General features: G+C 39.1%; 1 protein-coding gene across 1 annotated transcript; it reads left to right on the top strand.

The window, feature by feature from the left end:
• The first annotated feature begins 299 nt into the window (after positions 1-299).
• Positions 300-23,264, top strand: slc1a1 (solute carrier family 1 member 1). The gene is made up of 12 exons (XM_080485824.1): positions 300-517; positions 11,272-11,412; positions 13,668-13,760; positions 14,032-14,146; positions 15,660-15,702; positions 15,822-15,926; positions 16,050-16,234; positions 18,613-18,720; positions 20,080-20,202; positions 20,287-20,481; positions 22,208-22,342; positions 22,444-23,264. The coding sequence occupies exons 1-12, from the start codon at positions 424-426 to the stop codon at positions 22,682-22,684; spliced, it is 1,578 nt and encodes a 525-aa protein (XP_080341950.1). The 5' UTR covers positions 300-423; the 3' UTR covers positions 22,685-23,264.
• Positions 23,265-24,229: the final 965 nt, after the last annotated feature.

The following is a 24,229-nucleotide window of genomic DNA, read 5'->3' as shown; positions in this document are numbered from 1 at the left end:
CATCAATCAACCTCACATTCATGTTTTTGGACTGTGGGAGGAAACCGGAGTATCCGGGGGGTAACCCACACACACGGAGGGAACATGCAAACTCCACACAGAAAGGAATTTCACTGGTCCCACTCAAACCGTTGAACTACAGGGACCGTCAGACGTTACCGTCCTCTAACAGTGGACGTATGCAGCCTACTGCATGGACTGGAATCAGCATCTTCACTGGGGGAAGGGTAGTGACGAGGTGTGTGACTGCCTTTGAGCCCCCTCCACTCCTCCTCCTCCTCCTCCTCCTCCTCCTCCTCCTCCTCACAGCAGTGCTGGACGGCTGCAGTCCTCTCTGTGTCTGCTGACAGCCACTCCATCGTCCTCCGGTCTGCAGGGGCCATTGTTGTTTCTTCCTCCTGTGGTGAAGAAATCAGCTTGGATATGAACGGCAACAAAGAGCGGCGAGGCATGCATGTGAGCAGCTTGCTGAAGAGGAACTGGCTCCTCATCGCCACGGTTTTATCGGTGCTGCTTGGTATGTGGGAGTCTCTTCATGTCTGCTCATGCATGCTGACAAGATCCACTGATCGTGTTTGTGTCTGTCTGCGCTCATCTTCATCCATCCTCACAAGCCTATTTATGATGTTATACACTATCAGGGGGTTTAAATGGGTCTGTCTGGCATCAGCTGTCATCACACCAGTAGGCTGTATGTTAACATGTGAATGGATTGATCTATATTTATGTGTGTGTGCATAGACTGGAGGACAGGTGTGATGAGTGTGTGGTCAGAGCCTCTGTCCTCATGTGTTTCAGCCTGACATGACCAGAGTTCAGTGACAGCCAGACATGGCTGCAGAGCACAATGAGTAGGATATACCAGAGGTCTGCACCCTCCTGACCAAAAGAGCCATTTCTGCCCAATCGCCACCAAATAAATGAGTCTGGACCTGAAAATAATACTGCACCTCCCAACTTAAACATATTCATGTTTACAAGCTCGAATATGAAGAACTGCAATTAAGACAATAAAACTATTCAATTGGGTAGGAACCTTGGTCATTCTATTCCCAGTTGTTTTTAGCTTTTAAAGCCATTTTGAATATTTTCAATATCAAAAGCATATCAGCTCTTGCAGTTTGGGCAGTTTTAGCTGTTGCTCGCCATTGTTAGCCACAAAACTCTATTTTCCCCTGAGACTTTCCTTCACTTGGATATAATAGCTGGTGACCTGACCAGGAGGTGACTTAAGAAAATTAACATTCCTGAGCTGTAATAAAAGGCAGAGGTCAGGTGACATAGTGAGAGGACACACAGATTTTACTGGATCAACTATTCAAACTGTCTTTACTTTAAATGGCACATTTGTCACATCCAACTGGGAGGTAATAATGTAAGATTCAAATAAAATATAAATACAATTTTTCTTCACATATAGTTCAATGAAAGCACAATAGAGCCACTGCAGAGATGCTCTAGAGCAGCATTTGGCTGTGCAGCTGTACATTACAGAATTATTACAGAATAGTGAATCTGAGTGTGAAAGGAGGTTAATTTCCCTCCATTTTCATGTCTCTGTTCCAGGTGTTTGGGCCGTGTTTCTATTGATGGATGACTTTTGATGGTATTCACGGTCTGTTTTTATGACAGGATTTTAAGAACTGTTTAACTGAAGACATTTTCTGTATTTTTTTTTAATGGTAGCCTCCTGCAAGTGCAAAACACTACAAAATTCTGAAAATACTACAAAATTCCAAAAAACATTAGTGACAGCAGAAGTCATCACTGATTGGCCGCGCTGCCAATAACACGTTCACTGTTGAGTGGATAGAAGTACATTAAGTCTTTTTAACAGGAAGTCAATACTGCTTCCAAACATGATCACCAATGAGTTTCGACTATTAAGTTCATCCGTTATTATTTTGATGCCGAGCAAGAATATGAGGTGATATTTGATATGTTGTCAACCTATCACAATAAAACAATTACTATGCTTGTTGAAAAGTTAAATAGTCGACTCTGGTTCTGTCCAATCAGTGACGACCCTGCTGTCAGCAGGTACCAGCGTTCCGTTGTGTCTTTGAATTTTCCCAGATTTTATAGTGTTTTCAGGATTTTGTAGTGCTGTTAGGATTTGTTGTGTTTTCAAGAATTAGTTTTTTAGATTTTGTAGTGGTTTTTTTTCTTCGTCCTGTTTTCTGGATTTTATAGTGTCTAGTGCTTATGTTGTAGTGTTTTGCACTTCCAGGCTGTTGTAATTTTCCCGGTGAAAGGATCAAAGTATTCCTATCTCAAAACATTTTGGCTTAATGACTAATTTCAATACTTATTTAATATCACAATCACAGTGACCTTTCATTGTGGCATCACTGTAAATATGAAACTTATTTTCACATTTCTGATGTAAATACTGTTGACTTAAGAACTGTACAGATTTGTATCAGAAGTTGTTTCTTTTCTATTTGATAAAAATATATGAGTATAATACTTTAAAATTTCAGTTTGATTTAATCATAAAGACCTCCTCACATTAACCTCTCCACAACACTAAATAAGTGAGATTTCATATTTTCACTGGAATCCATCTTATTCAACCATTTTTCCATTGTAATGCAGGTTGATTGTATTTATGACTGTGAGGTGGATGAGAAGATATAAAAGGCAGTGAAAACATTTAAACACGTTTTAGACGGTGGATTTCATCCATTTTAATTGAAAAGAAGAATTGTTGCAAAAAAGCTTAAACAGATAAAACTATAAATTTGTTTTAAAGAGCGTTTACAGGTTCAATTTGTCAATAAAGACAAATTCCTTTGCTTTTATTTGTTGAAGGTCTCAGGATGACTTGTTGGACAAAGGTCGATTCCTGCAGCAGTAAAATGAACTGTTATGCATTGTAATGTTTCTGTGTGTTTGTGGTTTTTGGAGGGTGTTGGGACAATATCATGAATATATACAGATGGCTCTCGTTTTCATTTGATCTTTTTTCTGTTATATTCTATTGAAATGTTATAGTTTCATCATGGATTTCATAGTGATTATTTAAATTTCTTTTTAGTTTTTCACAGACGCAGTCGTTCTGCACAACTGATGTCTGGATGTCACTCATTTTTGTTTATAACAATCTTTCAACCTTTAGAAACACTTAACTGACGTTTGTCTTGTCAAACTGTCTCAGTCAGGTGTAGTCAAACATTCAGCCCCGAAGCTACAATGTCCCAGAGAAGTTTGAATCTTGAACTAATTACCGTGGCAATGAACACGTCATGTTTCAGTCAAACAAAGGGAACATTTTGAGTTTGTCGTGATTTAAAGGTTATTGTTCTGTTGTTTTACTGCTTCGGCTCAGCTGAGACCAAATGGAGCTTAATTCATTCTCTGAAATAGTTTCAGAGCTCTAAACACGAAGCGTCACACTATTGACGTCTGTTTTATTGTGAAGGTCATCACATTATGAGAGCCTTATACTGACGGTCATTTGAAGGCACAGTTCAGCTGTAATAAGCAGGTATAATCAATAGAGTCACATTATCAACACAAACATTCATATAATACATATCACACATTTCTCTGCTACTTTAAAGGCTCATGTGAAGTTATGGTTGGCATAGAAGAAAAGTTCCTCATCCTTCGTTCAATCCAGTGTTAACAGTTCTCGTTCCATCACACTTTCGTTTCTCACGTTGCATGTAAGCTGTTGCTACTTCCTTCCTTTTGTAGCAATGATCCATTGTCCAGTTGGCTTTTTTGTCAACGGCTTGGCAAACCCTAATGAAAGTCAATGTTTCTTTCCGATTTATTCTTTGGGAATACCAGTGTTGTCCTGCTTTTCTATAACACTGAGACTCGTGAGCTAAGACATCAGTGATGTGGCTGTTGTTCCTTATTGCCGGTGAAGTAGCATTAGCATTAGCATAAGGGATGCAACAATACCGCTTATCTGAAGGACGAGTACAAGCACTGACCTTTAGCTACCTGCCAATACAAGTATTTATTAAATGCTATTAAGCCTAAATCATACTCTAGTCTAGGCACAAAAAATATATGCAAAGGCTCTGCTTTGCCGCAAACTCTATGCCCTCTATGCGTCGACATCGCGCAATACCTCCAACAGCCTTGAAGGTTTCAGTATATGACTGCATCTGCTGTAAGCTAAGCACAGTGTGTAGCATCTAGCTACGTAGTGTAGACCAAAGGACTGGACTCACTGAGTGTATCAGTCAGACTTTAATCATGTGTAGCATGTAGCATCGTTGATGTTTGAGTCCGGAAACTCTATAGCATGTAGCATAGCTCAGAGTAAAATCCTCCTGATCCACTGAGCAGATAAACTAATGAGTGACATCAGGCTAACTCCGTTGGTGTCGTACACTGGTATTGATGCTTGCATCAGTATTGATACTGGTATCTGTATCTGGTATCGTTGTCTGGCATTGATATTGATACTAGTATCAGTATCGATACTGGTATCAGTATCTTGTATTGTTATCAATACTGGTATCGGCATCAGGGATCGGTATTGATACTTGCAGCAGTATCTGGGATCGATACAGGCATCAGTACCTAGTATCGGTATCAATACCGGTATCAGTATTGATACCGGTATTGATATCTGGTGTCAATATTGGTATTGGTACCTGGTATCGGTATAGCCCTAACTAGCATCAAGATGTGCTCTGAATGTGAATTTGGTGTAGAACTACAGATTTCAAAAATAAATGCAAGGTTCAAGTCATTTGTTTCATATTTGGATCCAAAAATCAAAGAAAATGAACCACAAATGGAGAAGTTTAATTTGGTTGTGAGTTGATTTTTCACTGTATTTTGCACCAGGAAGAAAAATTGAAAATGGCCAGGTATCGGCCCCCGGACTGAAATCAAGGACGGTAGAAACTGTGGATGGTCAAAGCGCTGCCTGCTGGTGCTCGGTGTGAGCTATATTTAGCTTTTTATATCATTATTTACAACAGGCCCTGGCTCCTCTCTGTTCTCCTGTAACCTTGAAGAGGGAATGTGTGTGACCGTTCTTGTTCACAAAGAAATATATGACTGCAATTTATAGAAAAAAGAAAAGTGTAGTAGATAGCAGTCACTGCCACAGGTTGTTTTCATTAGCTCCAACACTTCTGTCCATTCAGCAGGGATATTATTGAACCGCCTCAGGCTTATATTGAAAATGGCCTCTCAACTCTCTCTGCAATAGAAACAATCTATTTTGCATTGTTTCTTTAAATCAGAACTGTCTGAACTAAACCGAGGGCTGGTGGAGGATTTGAGGCGAATTTCTGAATATTTGTACATTTGCAGGTTTGAATCACAGAACTAAAGCTACCGACTCCCAATGCAGTAAATGCATTACATGGCAAGCATTTCATTGCAGAAGCTATAGTAAAATGAAAGCTTTTATGTCACGATTGAGTGTTTTTCCACTTGTAGACCAGCTAAGTGTGAACCAAACACCACAACACACTTTATTGTAGGACCTCTTTATTGCACAAGTGTCTTGATATTATGTAGATACAACTTTTCCATGTGTCCTATCAAATATTGTCCAGGGCTTTTACTTCAAAGCACTGGTCTGTATTTCTGTAATTGTTGTGTAATTCACAGCAGAACACAATACAATTAGAATACATAGGCATAGACATACACATAATGCAAAAGTCGCCTGGACATTTGTCTGTAATTCGTTCAGAAAGATTTCTTTTACTTTTTGGAGAGATTTTTTTGTTGTGATTTATCAGATCCGGTGGTTGTAATGTATTCTACAGTTGTGGCATTCTTTTTTTAATTGAGTTCTAAAATTCTAGATATAGTGGAAAATTCGCTTTTTTTATGTCAAATGTCTGAAACATGGTTTCCTTCTGTTCCCAGGTTGTGAAATAAAACATTGTTTTGATGTTTCCAAAGTCTGGGAGATGGCAGATTGGGGCGAGCACAAGGTTGCAGAGTGGATCCTGTAATTTCCAGAGTTTTCCATCATGCAGACGGCGTAGAAGCAATCAGTGGGTTTTTGAAGCATAAACTCCAGTTGACTGGCGAGGTAATAATAAATGAAGTTGAGGGCATCTGAGCCGCCTTCTGGAGGGCGGATAGAGGGATTTCTTTATTCTTTGTGTAAAAGTTTATGATGGCAGAGTCTAATGTCTGGAACCATTTTGATGTGGGTTTGGATGGGATCATTGGGATAAGATAGTTGATTTGTAGTAATAACTTCATTTTTGACTGTAGCTATACATCCCAGAAGAGAAATGTGAAGGTTGTTCCTCCTGCTCAGGTCACTACAGTATTTATACAAAAGGGGTGTGAAATTCAGCAAGTGAATGAAAAGAGAAAAGACATTACTTTCATCAGAGGTTTTTTTCTGCATCAAGTGACATGACGACTGCCTTTCAGATGTCGCGCTGAGAGAAAGCAATGAGATTTATAAGTTTAAGAACATTATTGTTGAAATGTCAGCTGTTGATGAATCTTGTCTGATCATTATGAATGATTGCTATAGGAGGAATAAGAAGGGGCCAGGATTGACCAGAAATGTTGTATATACTCATCAGGACTTAGGGGCTCATTTTTAAAATATTGCATAGGAAAAGAGTACTTGCACACAGGCAGTCTCCTCACACTCACCTGACCCGCCCCCTTCTCCACTCTCAGCCACTCACAGGCCAACTCGCTCAAACGGTTTGTTCAAGTGACGCAAAAGAACGGGAACCACCTGAATGTCATTATTGAACCTTAACAATGCAGTATCATTGCAATAGTAACACAACTGCAGAGATGTTACACTACTTTTGTAATCCTACTTTTAAGAACAAGTAATCAGTAAAGTAACTAAGTTACTTTTAAAGGTGTAACTAGTTACCAGTAATCAGATTACTTATTCAAAGTAACTGGCAATACTGATGCAAAGTACTTTGTAAATATTTTTGCATATAAATATGGCTGCTGATCGATGGCGGAGACAACGGCCAGCGACTGTCGGAGAGGGAAGGAGACACAGATTTGGCAGAGGTCACAGTGGAGACCGATTAAGTAGACCGGTAGGCAACCAACCTTTGTTGGATAATAGAGCAGTCTGCCCCCTGAGAAATCTAAACACCTAGCGACAGCTTTGACTATGACACACAGAGAAGCAAATAAAAACTGCCAATGTAGTTGTTGACCAACTGCCAACAGAGAGTGAAGTCTTAACCAACAACGTTCCAGAACAACTTCGAACGTGACAACAAGTCGACTGAATTTTTAGCAAGTCAACTTAAATGGAATGAGGAGAAATTTGTCATGACAGCAATTTAAGACCAGACAGGCAAAGACATGCAATCACCTCAAGAAATAAACCAGTGCCCGTATTCGGGAAGCGTCTCAGAGTCTCTCAGAGCTCCTAACAGCCTAATAATTCTTGGCTTAAAAGCGTTCAGGAAGTTTCTAAGAGCAACTCTGAGCAAGGAGTTGACAGAAACTTTTATCTTAGTGAGGAGGTGGGGTTGACCCCGTTGGTATTTATAAATTCCTTGATTCCTTATATATATATATATATATATATATATATATATATATATATATATATATATATATATATATATATATATATATATATATATCCTTATATATTCCTGCACGATGGAGCCGGTAGCGTCATTAAATCATTGTCGTTAAACAAACGGAGAACATCTTTCCTTTCTCTTTGTCTTTCCACCATCTAGTCTGTTTAACAGGCTTCTTAAAAGTCCTCCTCACTCCTTTTAACGGTTTTCCACCTTAGGAGCTCTCTTAGGGCTTAAGATGCTTTGTGAATTACTTTTATCTTAGTAAGGGAAAAATCTTAAAATTCTAGGAATTTCAAGATTTTTTTTTAAGAGTGACGTTACTCAGAGCGACTTTTAGCTTTAGGATGCTTTGTGAATATGGGCACAGGACTTTCTATAACTTTTGCGATAACTTCTACTCAACAACAGGAAACCCAGAAATGGAAGATATTCAGATTTTCCTCAGCAATTTGAATTTACCTCAATTAAATACAAAATATAAAAATATCCACTAATCAGAATCAGAATCACTTGACTAATCTCTGGGTGAATGATGATGATGAAATAATGAGTTCCAAAGAGCATCAGACAAGAAGTCGGCAGGTAAAGCACCAGGGGCCTCATTTCTAAACAAAACAGGGCCTAAAAGATGCTCACGCAACTTCCCGCGCAAAACTTGTGATTCAGAAAAATACATTTGGACGAAGAACGCGTGCACTGGTTCACCAATTTTGATCCTTTCGCAAGAACATTTTGGAGATGGGGGAAACAGACGGCGCAGATGGTGAAGTTTTGATCTGAAGCCAGTTTCATTTCATACATTTAATCTCATCACATATCAGACTTGATCTACGTGATGATAAACACACAAACCTATAGTGTTATAGATGTGTTCCTTTAGTGAGCCATCGGCTTTCTTAAAAAACTGATGAAGGCAAACTGCTCTATTATCCAACAAAGTGTGTAAAATGATGAGGGCGTGTGTTGTTGTGCACAACATGGCACGAGGGGATGCCATTCCCCTCCCGCCTGGCCTCAGCAGAGGACCCAGTCCCACAGCCACCTCCTGGGGCCACGCCTTGCTGGGAACCTCCTCGTCACTCACTGCTTTAGTGGACACAACACAATGTCCACTGAGCCTTTTCACAAGCCCCATGACATGTTCAGCTGCCCATATCTTTGTGCCATATTTAATCCTCCTCCGTCAAAGCATTGATTTTAGATACATTTTTTTCACGTTTGTAGGTGGTGCCGTGGAGCCATTTTGCCCCACCCATGTCTGAAACCAATGAAAAACATAAACTGTCAAAAAGGCCTGATTATTGTGCCAAATGTCATCCTCCGAGCTCAAACCATTAATTTAACAGGAAGTTTTCAACATTGTGATGGTGGCGCTGTGGGGCCATGTTGCCCCACCCATGTCTGAAACCAATTATATATGAACATTTTTAAACTATCTTTATTATGCTGTTGGTTTTACCTCTGGATCTGCTGGGTGTGTACCTCTGGCCCCTAACCCTAACCCTCTGGACAGGTTGTTGGTTGGTTCCAGAGGTTCAATCAGCTCCCAACAGCTTGGGTAGAGTGCCTAGAAATTCCTCTCGTTGCAGAGAGATATTGATATAGATTTCTAACCTTTATTTTGATCCACTTTGTCTATTCAGATTTTATCTCATTGTACTGTCACTGTACACATAAATGCTTAAGTATAAAAGTCGCTGGTAGAATTTAGAATTTACCAGCCACAGTTGCACCTGGATGAGAATGTTGATTTCCATCCCTGTTAATCGTACAGAAATAGTCAGAGTCAAAAAGTCTACATATTCGGTTTTCAGCACTGAAAATACAGATACATCACCAGTTACGAGTTGAGCTGCTTAATTCTTTACACATGACTTTTGCTCCTCGTCTGCCATGAGAGGATTCTTATCTGCATCGGTTTATTTTCCCTGAACTCAGGCTCACAGGCTTGTTCATTCTGGCTGCCCTGTACCTCAGTAGTCAAATAGTTTTGCTACAATAATGCCATCAAAATATATCACTGCCTAAATTGATTCATTTTACATTCAAATACTAAATTTGATGTTTGGTATTGCGGTTCAATTAAATTCAGGTCATTTTTAATTACATCTATAACACAGTCATCTCGAGGCACTTCTACTGAGAAAATGTTTTTTAAATCCAACAATGGAATTGAAAAACTCCTTTTTAACAGGAATAAACTTGCAGAACCAGACTAGGTGTTGGAGAATTTGTATGACCGGAAAGGGAGAAAAGGGCTGTATGTTAGTGACAAATAACACTGAAACACCACTGGATGGAGATGGAGAGTGTAAAGAAGCTTAGTGCAGTAAGGGTCTTCCTGCATCCTAAACCTACAGCAGCTTCACAAGAAAATGGTCCAGGTCTGCCTGAACAAGCCTCAACTGTAAGCTTTATCAAAAGTTTTAAACCTAAAAGTAGAGACTGTGGTCACCTCTGTCACTGAACTGGGAGCTGGCTCCACATGAGACCTCCAGTTATAATCACAGTTTCCCATTCACTACTACCATGACATAAACTAGGGCTGTCCCGATTAGATCAGTAGATATCGGATCGTGGCCGAGATTGGATCGGGGCCGATATTGGTGATTTGTGAGTGATCAGGAATCGGCAAATCCAGCCAATCACCCCGCCGATCTAAAAAAAAAAGAAAGAAAAAAAAAGAATGCGGTCCGCATCGTCACCTAATAACCACAACAATCACGGACTACAAGCTCCGATTGAGCTGCAGAAGTTAGAAGCAGGCGGAGCCGGGCCATAGACCTATAAAACTAGAGTTTTATATAGTGGTTTATGTGTTAATGTGCAGAAGTCTACACAACAAAAACGCAGAAGAACACAGACCAAATTGAAATTTAGGTTGTGTTTGATGAGTCACAGTACCCCTAAAGACCTGGCATGTGTACTACATGCCCTGAAGCCTCGTGTTGAGCCGTGTTCATAGTGAGGTGTGGATGGTTTTTTGGGAGAAGGCCAGGGAGAACAAAGATTGTTTTTTCGTCGTGTGGATGTACCCTGAGTTTAAATAAAAAAAAAAAAAAGCTTTAAAATAAAGGATTTCAAAATAATGGATAAGTACCCACAGGGGAGCGATATGGTGAAAAAAATAACCCAGAAGGTTACTCTAGTTTGAAGGGAGACTGGGATATTCTGAATAAGTTTGTGAGAGAACTATGTTCAGACTACTTTTGTCAAACAGGTTTTACCACTTTGAAGTGGAATTAAGTGTTTATAATTCACATTGAAATGTAAATGTTTTGTGACAATTCAGGTCAAACCTCTCATAAGTGAATCTGAAATTTAATACACAAAGAAGTTACAATGGAGCCTTAAGAGCATTTATGTTTAAGTCATTCTGAGAAGAATTTTGATTCAATAAGTGAGTTTTACAATAATTTCTAGCTAAACAAAGCTTCTGCCAATAGTGCTTTTAGCTTCAGACACCTTAGTTGCTCCAAAAATAGACTATTGAGTATATTTGCAATAGCAATGTAAGTATCGGGTCGGGAAAGTATCGGTATCGGCCGATACTCAATTCTGAAAAATCGGATCGGTATCGGGGGCAAAAAAGTGTGATCGGGACATCCCCAACATAAACATTTAATTGTTCCTCACAATCAGTTGTACTACATTTGGTGAAAGAAACACAAAGTCTTTTCTTTAATTGATGCTTCTTGATATTTGTTTCTCTTGATTGTGTGATTCTCTGTGGCTCTTTTAGGCATCAGTCTTGGAGTGATGGTCAGAGAGTACGCCAGTCTCTCACATCTCCACAAGCAGTACTTCGGCTTTCCAGGAGAGATCCTGATGCGAATGTTGAAGCTGGTCATCCTTCCACTCATCATTTCCAGCATGATAACAGGTAACTTTGATACAAATGATGCATAAAAATACATGAAAAATAGGCATTGGCATTTTGTAAGGTACACTTGTATTTTGTGATGGGTACAGAAGACCTGGTGGTGATTCAGTATTTTAGATTATTCTGGAGGCTGTCTTGATTAGTGGTGATGTACTGCACTTTGTATTGGAAAGAGTTCCTAATAGAAGTAGTGGGGAAGACGCTCAATGATATCTGGTCTGAACGCTATATATCTCCATTGCTTGTGGCTAAATGATAGAATATCGGCCGATACCGATACCTTCCCGTCCAGTGTATAGAATAGAATAAAAATACTTAATTCATCCCAGAGTGAAATTCTGTGTAGCATTGCTTCACACAGAATATATAGAACAGAAAGATTAATATATACAGGACTAAGTAGGAACCGGTGTAAATATTGGAGAATGAAATTAACAGAAAAATAAAACAAACACTATTAAGGAGGAGTTATAGAGTCTTATTGCCATAGGAATGAAGGACCTGTGATGCTCTGTTCTGCACTTTGGTGGAATGAGTCTGTTACTGAAGGAGCTTCTGCTGTTGACCAGGACATCATGGAGGGTGAGAATATTTGCTCAAGATGGAGAGACACGGCTTTGGCCCTATTATCGTAAATAGGGCTTCTGGGATTGATCTGTCTTGATCTATCTTGACTTGATATGCAAGGGAACCAATCAGGTGTAACCTGCCCCTGGTGGCCCTCCAGGACACACTGTGAGGCAGAAGGTCAGGGTGGTCTCCAACACACAGCTGGAGAAAGACTCAAGTCCTGTGGTCCTTAACTTCCTCAGGGAATACTATTACGGTGTATCTTCAGATACCTGCTAGAGTGAACATCTTTCCAAACACATAAATGCCACAACGCTAAGGCTCCATTCATGTGTATGTTTTGGACTTGTTATTGTTCCACGATTACGTATTATGCAATCAATCGATGTGATTACGCAATATGTGATTTCACAACCACACTGGCTGCGAGTCAGGTGTGTGTTTATATAGTCTGCAGACAAGATTATTTACATTCGTCTCATGCAGTGTGAGAGTCTGTGACTACAAACATTGTTAAAATGGCAGTGTGTGGAAGCTTTTAGTCACTCTCTCCCCCACCGTGGTTACTGGTTACTCAACCGACTACATCAAGGTGTGCTTCACACTCAGCAACCAATGTCTCCTTAAGCCTTCCCAGTGACACATTTGACCTTCATTCTGACTTAAATAAGTGGGATGACCATGAACGCTGCTACAGCTGTTCACTGACATTGATGTTTATTTCCAATTCCCCACAGATCATGTTACATGATTATTGTTTCCATCTTCTCATCATGAATAAAGCAAATAGACTTTTGATTGAGCTTTCAATGAAAATTCATACCCTATGATGATTGGCTCTGCACTGTTGCAGTGTACAGTGGATGAATTTGCCCCAACAACACGTTCACAGTGGGACACAAGCTGCCCTCTGACAATGAAACTCTTATCACCTTTTCTATGAAGACTGCTAAAGAGAAAATGCTATGCCAATTCTTTTTTGTTCCGCTGCAGCAGTCCTATCTGTTTTCATCTTGTCTCCTGTACCTGCCAGGTAGCAGGAGACAAGTAACGTAAGAGCAGTAACTCTTACGTTACTGCTTTCATGAGCTGGGACCATCCAAAGTGACCTTGAAGAGAACCATTGATGCCATGTGGCTCATTGTTGTTGCCTTAACTGTTGTGAAATCAGTCATACTTTCATCATATATCCTGTTAAATCTCATGGTCGCCCCCTGTTGACTCACAGCAGCCCACCCATTACTTTTACACCCATAAAATGTCACTAAATATGTTCACGTGATGCCTAAAATATGTATTTTTTTGTTTGACTCAAACTGGAAATTAAATACACTCTGTGTGGGCACACTGCTCACACACCCACTAATATATCTCTTTCCCCACCACCCCTATTCTCTCTTTGCTCTCTTTGTAAGTGGGGACTGTTCAAGGACTTAACTCACCGGACTGGTCTGACATATTTTAATTTCACTGTGACTCATGGGGTCTTTGGGATCTAAACCCCTCAATAACTATATAAATGGACCATAATGCATCTGGAAACACAAGGCTTTCAGGATTCTTGCATTATTTTGTTTTCATTATCTAACCACTAATTAAAGGTTGAAAATGATCACTTAAAGCTTAATTAACGAGTTTTTGTTGGCACTTCATAGGAATGACCCAATTATTTTATTTGTCAACAGGTGTTGCAGCCCTGGACTCTGAGGTATCAGGCAAGATTGGCCTCCGTGCTGTTATTTACTATTTCTCAACAACCATCATTGCAGTTATTCTTGGTAAGTTTGGATCTTCATTTCTTTAAAAAAGTGAATCATCTCCAATTGATTCCAATTGTTTTACCATTTAAGGACCATAAGACGATATTGTCCCCTATTGAAAATAGGTTTTCTGTTATTCATGTAATATGTACATCTTGTCATCCAGACACAGGTGATTATATAAAAAACTAAAGTTTTCATGAAAATTTTAGTCAAAAAGTAAAAGTGATTAAAATTATTTAGTTATTTTCAAATTGTTCAATGCTTGTGTTGGTGGTAATATTTGCAGGAATTATTTTGGTGATGACCATTAAACCAGGAGTTTCTCAGTCAGCCGAGCACATTGACAGAGTTGGGACGACGCCCAATGTCACCACGGTGGACACACTCCTGGACCTCCTCAGGTAAATCGACTGCTACGTCAAAATACAGATGTAAGCCAGACACAAAAAGTAAGGAAATGTGTCTTTGCCACATTCTTTTTTCTTTTTTTTTGGTGCAGCATTGCTTCTTGGCATACACTTTCGACCACCAGAAAATCCAGTGATAAATTGGCCAAATATATAAACCATCAGCAAACTGAAGTCCAACTTCCACATGACGAGTGAAATCGGTGGCATGATGTAAGAGCATCCCAAGAAGACGGCAGCTCATTTATCAACATTTAAAATCTTTAAGTCAAAGTTAGCAACATGTGTCCGACTGATCTTTTTCCAGAAAGTGTGAACAGACTTTATACAACCGATCTCTGGTGTTGCCAGAAGATCTGCAGTAACTTCCTCCAACCATCAGGTCCATTTGTACTGCTGGCTGCAACAAGTGCACTGAAACCTGAACATGCGGAGGAATGTTATGTTCAGTCATTAGTACAGATTCAATGGTACTTGAATCAAAGGGTCTTTGTTTCTGCACAGATTGAGTAACATCTTGTGGTGGGGGCAGTGTGATGGTGAGGAGAAGCAGGAGCTCTGTCTTTGGAAGAAACTCAGTGCAGAGAAACATAAAGATTTAATGAAGAAAGGCTAATGACTTTTTGTTTAAAATCATAAATTACAATATAAACAACAAACAACACAAAGCAACGGGACTCACAAGTCCATAGAGCTAAATAAACACAATGAAAACCAGACTAAGCCCTCTTACTGGTATGGCGTGGAAAGTAGCGTGAGTCTGTCACCATGCTGACGCTTTGGTTCCTGGCGTTCCTGCCAGTTTTACCGCTCCTGGCAGAAACGGTGGGTTAACTCAAGTGAAGAAACATGGCAGCTCTTCTAGAGTGGTGCTCTTCGCTCAGCAAGTGGTGAATCGGCTGGTCGTCCTGTATCTTCAGCAGGTTTTTACTCGTCCCAAGTAACAACTGTGGCCTAGGTTGTGGTGGATTCAAACATTTGATTTGTGCATCCCTGTTGCAACTTTTAAATGAAGGGAAATCAGTTCAAGGACTTTCTTGTTGATTTTGCTGGGTTCCGTCTGCATCTTGACCAATGGGTAGTGTGAGGTTGAATCTGAGGAGGGTTTTCACATCAGGTATGAAATTCCTGGATTGGTTGCCAACATGAGGGGCGTGGTCCTTGTTGAGGTGCACAAATTGGATTTATGGTCCTTTGTTCTAAGAGAAACATGTGCTTTGGGCTTCTTCGTCTGCAGCTAAGAGCTCAGGCAAGAATAATTACACCTGATCGTTTCATTGCCCTGCTGTACAGAGTCAACCACTGCTCCTCCGTACTGCCACAGAAACATTTCTGATGTGTGACCTCTTCAAAACTAAAACATACTCTGTTTATTCATCTGATTGTTAGTTATTGTGTTATACAACATGTCTGTATTTGATTGTTTTTTGTTCATACAGACAGATATTGTTTGCGGCTGAACTGAACTCTTTATTTGTACTACATTCCTTGTTTTCCATATCAACAGAAACATGTTTCCAGAAAATTTGGTTCAGGCTTGTTTCCAACAGGTAAAAGACTTTTTATTTAATTTCTCGTCATTAAAGTTTCATTTAAATCCACATTGGCAGTTTAATCAATGAAAACTTTGACATGTAAAGTTTAATGTTACATGAACATTTTATTCCAGTACAAAACAAAGCGCAAAGAACTGAAGTCTGTAAAGATTTCCACCAACGCCACCACCAACGCCACAATTCCACCTCTTTCAACCAGTCTTCTGGCAGCAGTTGAGGTAAGTGTTCACAAACTGTTCATGTTTTATTCTTTAGTATATCATCACTGACAGTTTGTTTGGAAAGTAACTTCTGGCTCTTGACTCTGGCTGAATAAATCACTGCATTTCCTCTCTTGCTAGAACGTTACAAAGGACTATAAAATCATTGGCTCATATTCTGACGGGATCAACGTGTTGGGAATTATCGTCTTCTGTGTTGCTTTTGGTCTCGTCATCGGGAAGATGGGCGAAAAAGGTCAAATCCTCCTGGAATTCTTTGATGCCCTGAATGAGGCAACCATGAAATTGGTCCAGATAATTATGTGGTATGTGTGAAAGATAGCTAGAAGGCACAATTACATGTTTAGTTAAAAATTATACCAAAATTGCTACCATAGAAAGATTTAAGTCTTTTAGAATGACAACCCAGTCTCACTCCAGATTGGTGTAATTCCTGAGTTTGTCCACAGCTGGAAAACGTAGTGATTTCACATAATGGCACAAAACGGCACTGAATTTGTAACTTAGGAACGTTTCATGTGCCTGTTCTCCACAGCGGACAGACTTCAGATCACATTACTGTTAAGCTACTCCCGGCAGGAAGACAAAACATGGCACACATATCAGTGGAAATTGCTATATTTTAAGATATATTGTGGGTTTAGCTTTGTATTGACAGCTTTTCTAGTGACAAATGTACACTTTATTTTCATAGTATCTATTAGATTTATGCTTCTGATCCTGACTTTTTTCTTTCAACATACGTACATTAGGCTTTCTCAATAAACCAGTTTTTTCTTGTGATTGCTATGGTGTTGCTTTGGACACTATTAACAATGAACCAGAAGGAAGTTGATGTCGTGTCACGGTTCTTAAAACTACAGTTGTACATTTGACCACAAATACGCTTCTATGCTTTATATAATGACTTCTGTTTGATTTTTAAAACAAACTAAATCTTTTTCAAAATAATGAAAAAGATCCAAGAATTTTAGCCACAACAGAGTTTGTATGGAGAATCAAACAATATTCGTTTTATAATTTTCACAACACTGGTAATACAAGACGTGATGTCCATCCATCCATTTTCTCCCACTTATCCATTTCTGGGCAGCAGTCTGAGCACTGTCACCCAGATCACATTGCACCGATTAAGAACCTTCCTGTGGGTGGTGAGCCCACGGGAAGGTGGCGCCCGGCGTGGGACATGAACCCACTACCTTGAGATTGTGAGTCTCATTCTCTACCAACTGAGTCGTCGGGGGCTTAAGATATGATGTATGTGATTTTATTTGATAAAATAAACCAAACAAATTAATACCATATTTTAAAACAGGTTTGATTAGACCACAAACTATGATCCCATATAACTATTAACTTCTGCTTAAATGTGTCTTTATATATTATACTGGTAGTTTTGTAATTTCTTTTCATGAATGACATTTTTTATTCACATGTATGTATTCATATTGCAACAGCAATTTTGTTTCCCTTCTGGGGTAAATCAATCAAATTCAATGAATGTCAAAATGAGAAAAGTACAGGTTGTATACATAAACCAAATGGACACTATGAATTTACAGTCCATATTTCTCACTGTAAAAGCTATCAAAACACAGCTAAAGCCAGAATCTTATTTTAAATTACAGCAATTTCCACCGAAAATAATAGGAATGTCTGCCATGTTTTGTCCTTCTGTTCCAATTAACTCGGCAGTTTCAAAGTCAAAGCTGTGGGAAAAGAATAGCAACAAAAGAAACAATTAAAAAAAGATTTATAGACCTAAGAAGACATACAATAAAGATCTCAAAGCAATTTAATCATATTAAGTGGATTTGGTTATACGTCCAGTTAATATGATTCCGTTGCTTTGAGAAGTCTTTCTTATAATAAAGTATAAGTATGAGAAATGCAACAAAATGAGTTGTAAACAATCAAAAATAGCCTAAAATCTCTCAGATGTTGGAAATCCCATTTGGCGTTGTAAAATAGTGTATTACCATAAAGTAGTATTCCAGTATTTTGCATGGTCTGGAACACATACCTGATATTTCAATTCATGAAGTCAAACACTCTTCGTTTGTGTTATTTTGCACGTCTGTCAGACTCAATTCTCTGATTAGATCAGCTTCCTTATGTGTGCACACAATGTCAAGGATACACTTGTTTTCAAACACGCAAACCACATTTCTGTGGATTGTTAAAACACCTGGAGTGCAATTTATTTGAGACTCACCATATCTGCAGTTAAAACAAACCAACAAAAAAAGTACAAAAAGTTTTAAATACTTAATTTATATGAAGATGAAAGATGTATATCAGAAGTGAGACACAACAGAGAGAAAGTAAAGACATGATGAGGCAAAGACCAGACAGGGAAAGAAAGTAAGAAACAACTGGACACCATGAACCAGGAACAGACCAAACTGTTTTTCCCTAAGTGGCAGTTACTATTTCACCAGTGCAATAAACTAGAATATTTCTCAAAAACAAATATCATATTCAAATAAAATAAAATCACTATAGATTCACCAAGACTAAATCATTACTGACAGATAAACTATCTAAAGTTAGTAGGATAATAGTTGTGCTTTTTGAATACTTGCAAGATATGCTGATATGATCTATAGCCTGGTTGTGGGACATGGGGAATGATGATGTCTTGGACTGGAACTAATTCAACACACATTGTGTTTTGTTTCAGTTACATGCCAGTCGGGATCCTGTTCCTTATTGCTGCCAAGATAATTGAGGTGGAGGACTGGGAAATCTTCAGGAAGATGGGTCTTTATATGGTTACGGTGCTGAGTGGGTAAGCTGTCCTCTTACAGACAATTCAACTTTATTTACATAGCAACAGATTCTTGTTCGAATTTTGGGCAGACTAATTTTCTACATGACACCAAAATTTTCTTACACGACACTGATCATTGGATCCACTGCATCCGTGATTTTTTTATACCGGCTCCCAAGGCGGAACCTTTTCTTTCACGGTCGTGTTCCCCTCCTGCAGAGACCGCCGTAGGCTATGGAGCACTGTTACTGTATCCCCCCTCCCCCGTGGTAAATAGTTCCTTCTGCTCTTGCGCCAGTAAACAAACATGGCGGCCCCCCTTGTGGTATGACTCGCAGTCCGTATTCTAGTTTTAACGTCTATATCAGTAGTTTAATTGTTGAGACTCTCCTCTGATAGCATCCGATTCCTCATCAGTCCATACAAATGTCAGGTGCTCTCCATTTTCTTCACATTTATAGCGTATTGTTCTCTGCACACGTCTGTGTGGTTTCATTACAAAAAGAAAGCAACAGCGCACTCCCATGGCCCGTCATACTAACGACATCATTGTCAGTGTGTCCTCTGCTGCAGTGTAAACGCAATACTTTCTTTTAACACATTAGATGTTGTCACGTGAGACATTGTCGTGTAAACAGGGCTTTAATCTATTGGAATCCATCACAGGCTTAGGTTCTGAAGAAAACTGGTGGGATTACATAGGATAGGGGTCTCCAACCTCGGTCCTCGAGGGCCCCTGTCGTGCAGGGTTTAGCTCTCTCCCAGGTGGAGCACACCTGATTGCAATGAGGGGCTCGTTATTGGGCTTTTTCACAACCTAGGTGATGACATCATCATTAGATTCAGGTATGCTGAAGCAGGGAGAGAACTAAAACATGCAGGACAGGGGCCCTCGAGGACCAGGGTTGGAGACTCCTGACATAGGACATTTCCGACTCATTTCCTACTTATAAAGAGAAACAGAGTCTCTCAGACCCCGTTGAAGAATCAATATTTTTTCCTACGACAGCTAAAGGCTTGCTCCTTTAACAATAAGGAAGTTACAGTATTAAAGTATAGTTGAATTGTGTTAATTTTGTTGATTTAAATACATATGTTATGGACTCGTTTTTAAAGATGGGTAAATGCAGGAAAAGTTATTTACCTTGCTGACATGTTTCGGCTGCAGATGCTGCCAAAACATGTCAGCAAGGTAATAAGCTTTTCCTGCATTTACCTCTCTTTAAAAAAGAGTCCATAACAAAAGAAGTAAAGTATGTTTCTCTGCTCAAGATTTCCGTCGGATACTTGTGAGTCTCTAAAATACTTTGCTTCACTTATGTTGAGCATTGTGTCAAACAATTTACTGGCTTTCATGACTGTGTCTGCTCTCTTTAGCCTAGCTATCCATGCTACTGTCTGTCTACCACTCATCTTCTTCATCATTGTGAGGAAGAATCCATATACCTTCACACTGGGGATGGCTCAGGCTCTGGTGACAGCACTCATGATCTCCTCCAGGTCAGAATGATTTACGTACTTTAAAACATCCAGAGAGGCGGAGAGTGAAAGTGTTTGATGAGTGGCCCTCGTTTTGGTTTCCAGCTCTGCGACGCTGCCTGTTACTTTCCAATGTGCCGAGGAGAACAATCGCATTGACAAGAGAATCACCCGCTTTGTCCTCCCGGTTGGTGCGACCATCAACATGGACGGCACAGCGTTATACGAGGCGGTGGCTGCCATCTTCATCGCTCAGCTGAATGACTATGCTTTGGATGTCGGCCACATTGTCACTATTAGGTGAGATATTGTTACCCTGAAGCGTCTCACCTGCTGGGCCACTGTGACCTTGAATGTCCGAGACGCAGGATTGAATCCAGCAGGACATGCAAGCATGTTGCAACAGTATGCTTTGTTTTTTTTTTAGCTGACTCTTTATACAACTTTAAATTATATTATTCAAGCTGACACTGCTGGTGGTTTTACCTTTCTGCTGGCATCTTCAGCCTTGTGTTGTGGTTCTTTTCTGTTGTCACACCATGTGGATTCCAAAAAAAACCTTTTCAGACAGTATATTTGTAAGGCACTAAACAGCCTAAACAGTCTTCTATCACCCGTTTTTCTGGAAAATAAAAATATTTCTCTTGAAGATTTTGTTGTTCCACAGTTTACCTGAGAAAGTGTAACTGTCACTCTGCGTATAATCCCAGTGAAATGGCACCACCATATTCTGTCCTTATTCTTGCTGACGAACTTTATCAACTAGGAGTTTAGCAACTAAACGATCAATTTATTAGCAAAATTCTTATATTTTTACTCTATAATTAGAGTACGCTAGGCCCAATTTAGAATAATCTTGAGTATGTTACTGCAACTCGAGACTCTTGTGTGGTGGAATCTCAAGATAGACAAACAGCGACAGCTCACGGTCAGGATTTTTCTTAATTTCTTTGTCAGTCCTTGCCATTCTTCTCTACTACTTCCACGAGCGTGCACTCTTTCATGTCCCAGGACTCCACCGTGAGAGAGGGGAGAGACGTAGTTAATCCCTGATGGGACTCAGGTGTTTTGCATTACAACACCCCCCAATACCACAGTTACCAAAAAGTAGGAATAAGGAAGTTATTTAAAAATCCTAATGGAGTCATAGAATTTACTTCCTGTTTGACACTGACTTGCTGATCTCTTGAACTAATGTTGTCTTATAAGTTTACGGTGGACTCCACAGGCATACTTTCTAAATAAAACTGAAACGACCAATCCAAAATACATGTTGGATACATTTCTTAACTCTCAAATCAAGACAAATGACTTGCTGATGCCACATCACTCTAAATTGTTCTTTGATGAATTATGTAAAAATCAATGATAGAACTCAGAAAATTAAACGTCAGCTTTTGACATCTTTTTCATTATTTTTGCACCACGAAGTTGAGGAAGGAGAACGACATTTACAACTTAGGCCATCAATCAATGCGACCCACACAGAGAGACCGTGTACAGTGGCTCACAAAAGTATTCGTCCCCCTTGAACCTTTCCACATTTCGTCACATTATGTCACAATGTAAACTATTTACTCCGATGGCGATCCCCCTAAAAAGAATCCAGGGTAACCAACGGCCTTCACAAGTCACCCGATTAGTAAATAGAGACCACCTGCAAACTAATCTCTTTATATACACCGTGTCCATGTGTCTTCATCTTACTTCTTATAAATCTTTAATTTCAACAGCTTTTCACAAGGAAAGACTGCAGCTCGACAGCATTTGTGCTTCAGAGGAAAATAATCTGATATTGAGCTCAAATCAGGCCAATAATTAAAATCTGCTTCAGTTTGATGGCTGACCCTAGAAATAGTCCAGAAAAATGTCTGGATTCTATTGTACATTTAAACTTCAAACAAGAAATATAGTCACTTTATTTATTTCAGTTAACTTCCCTTTGTTAGAACATTTAGAAACATATGAATACAACGCTATGTAGATAAAGCTGGAGCATTTGTTTTGTCGTTTTCTTTGTTCACAGTATAACTGCCACAGTTGCCAGTATCGGAGCTGCAGGAGTCCCGAACGCCGGGCTTGTCACCATGGTGATTGTACTAACAGCTGTCGGATTACCCGCAAGTGATGTCACTCTTATAGTTGCTGTAGATTGGTTGTTGTGAGTTTTTTGTTTTTTTCTTAACCCACCTTTACTATCAAAGCTTAAAATTTAAAGATGCAGAGAACACTGTGGATTAACTTTGAATCATGTTTTAACAGGGATCGCTTCCGCACAATGATCAATGTCCTGGGCGACGCTTACGGTGCTGGTATTGTTCAGAAACTATCTAAGAGGGAATTGGAAAGGATGGATCTCATATCGGATGTGGACGTGGCCAACCCTTTCGCCCTGGAATCCAGTTTGGATGATGTGGAATGTGAGAAGAAATCCTACGTCAACGGAGGCTTCACCGTCGACAAAACAGACGCCATCTCATTTACTGAAACTTCACAGTTTTAATTGTTGAATTGTTCACAGAAAGTGCCATTTTTCTGTCAATGTGATGCAGAAAATCTTCTACTGTTTATCATCAGCATTACAACAGAAAAACCATCCAACCTGTTGCCAAGGCTCAGACATCAGCATCCGTCAGGCTTGTCTTAGATAATCACCTCCGTGTTGATCACAGCTACATGAAAGCGCTTCCTACTCACAAATTGTGCCAAGATCAAGAGAAGTTAGTCTTCTCCTTTGTTTCAAAACATAAATTCAAAGATACAGAAAAGTGCATATACGTTTGCAGGTGTGCATGTATGTTTGAGATTTTGAGAGGATTCATTTTATGGCGTTCTGACTAAATGATGCTTGAGTGAATGAATAATAAGAGTTACTGCTGTTGAATAAGCTATTTGGGCAACATTAGACACTGCTTGTGTATTCTGTAAATTCAAATTGTGCTAAGCAAACAATTTTTCATGAATTTGCATGAAGCAATATTTTAAAGAAAATTCTTATCGCTGGCTGCAAATGTATTTTCTGCGGTGGATTTACCAGAGTGGACTAGGTTGACTGAAGCCCAATAAACACTGTGAAATTTAAGAACTTTTACAGAACTAAGCGACACATCTTCTAATATATTTTCTGCAGTTTACGGGGGACAAGCACACACTCTAACTACACAAAAATATACAGTATATGGAGACGAAAACACAATACCTGGAAAATCAGTGATCATCCAAATTCAACACAGTCCTTTGCTGAGACCCACAAACATGAAAAAAATCATGAGAAATCAAGATGCCATGTTAAAACCCAATATGTAACAACAATCCAAGTTATTATAAAATATAATGTAATAAAGTCCAAAATGTAATAGCTGGTCGATAATGGAACAAAAGTACTGAGTCCGAAATGTAATAATTGTTTTTTAGATAAAACCCCAAATGTAACAACTGGCCAATAATGGAATAAGATGCTGAGCCCAACACTTTAATTACATTTTGGGGCAGGTAAAAGTTTATCGTAATAATTTTATTACATGATAATGAGTCAATGATTTATGGTTTGGACTTGAACTCAAACTGCTTCAATTTGAATAACACTGAAAGAATGAGTTCTAAAACTTTGGACTATTTCTTTATATGTATTTCTATATACAGTTGATGGTATTCATGTATGATTGCTGTTGCCCAAATCATTGATAGTCTCCTTTTCTCTATAATCTGTAATCTACTTCTCCAATCAGCAGTACAAACTAATGTATAAGCATTAATCATTTTAACGTCACATTTAGTTTCTTGTTAAATCTTTTTACATTATTGGCCAGTTATTACATTTTGGGTATTATTAAATTTTTTTTAAATTACATTTCAGACTCTGCACTTTTGTTACATTATGGACCAGTTATTCCATTTTCGGTTTTATTGCATTATATTTTATAACAATTTGGGTCGTTGTTACATATCATACTCTAACAGACAAGTAGTGCAACGCAATGAAACAGGGAGTGAAATGAAACTGCTCTACAAGCTACAATCTGCCTAAAACATGACATGTTTCATCAAA

Source organism: Lipophrys pholis (genome assembly GCF_963383615.2).
Source record: "Lipophrys pholis genome assembly, chromosome: 18".
NCBI classification, from domain to species: Eukaryota; Metazoa; Chordata; class Actinopteri; order Blenniiformes; family Blenniidae; genus Lipophrys; species Lipophrys pholis.
Note: the sequence above shows the minus strand (reverse complement) of the source record. Positions and strands in the feature narration are given on the sequence as shown.

Excerpts from the sequence above, each read along its gene's own strand:
- slc1a1 (XM_080485824.1), top strand. The coding sequence starts at position 424 with ATGAACGGCAACAAAGAGCGGCGAGGCATGCATGTGAGCAGCTTGCTG. Across the intron at positions 15,703-15,821 it reads TTCAGGCTTGTTTCCAACAG|TACAAAACAAAGCGCAAAGA; the intron begins GTAAAAGACTTT and ends ATTTTATTCCAG. Across the intron at positions 15,927-16,049 it reads GTCTTCTGGCAGCAGTTGAG|AACGTTACAAAGGACTATAA; the intron begins GTAAGTGTTCAC and ends CTCTCTTGCTAG.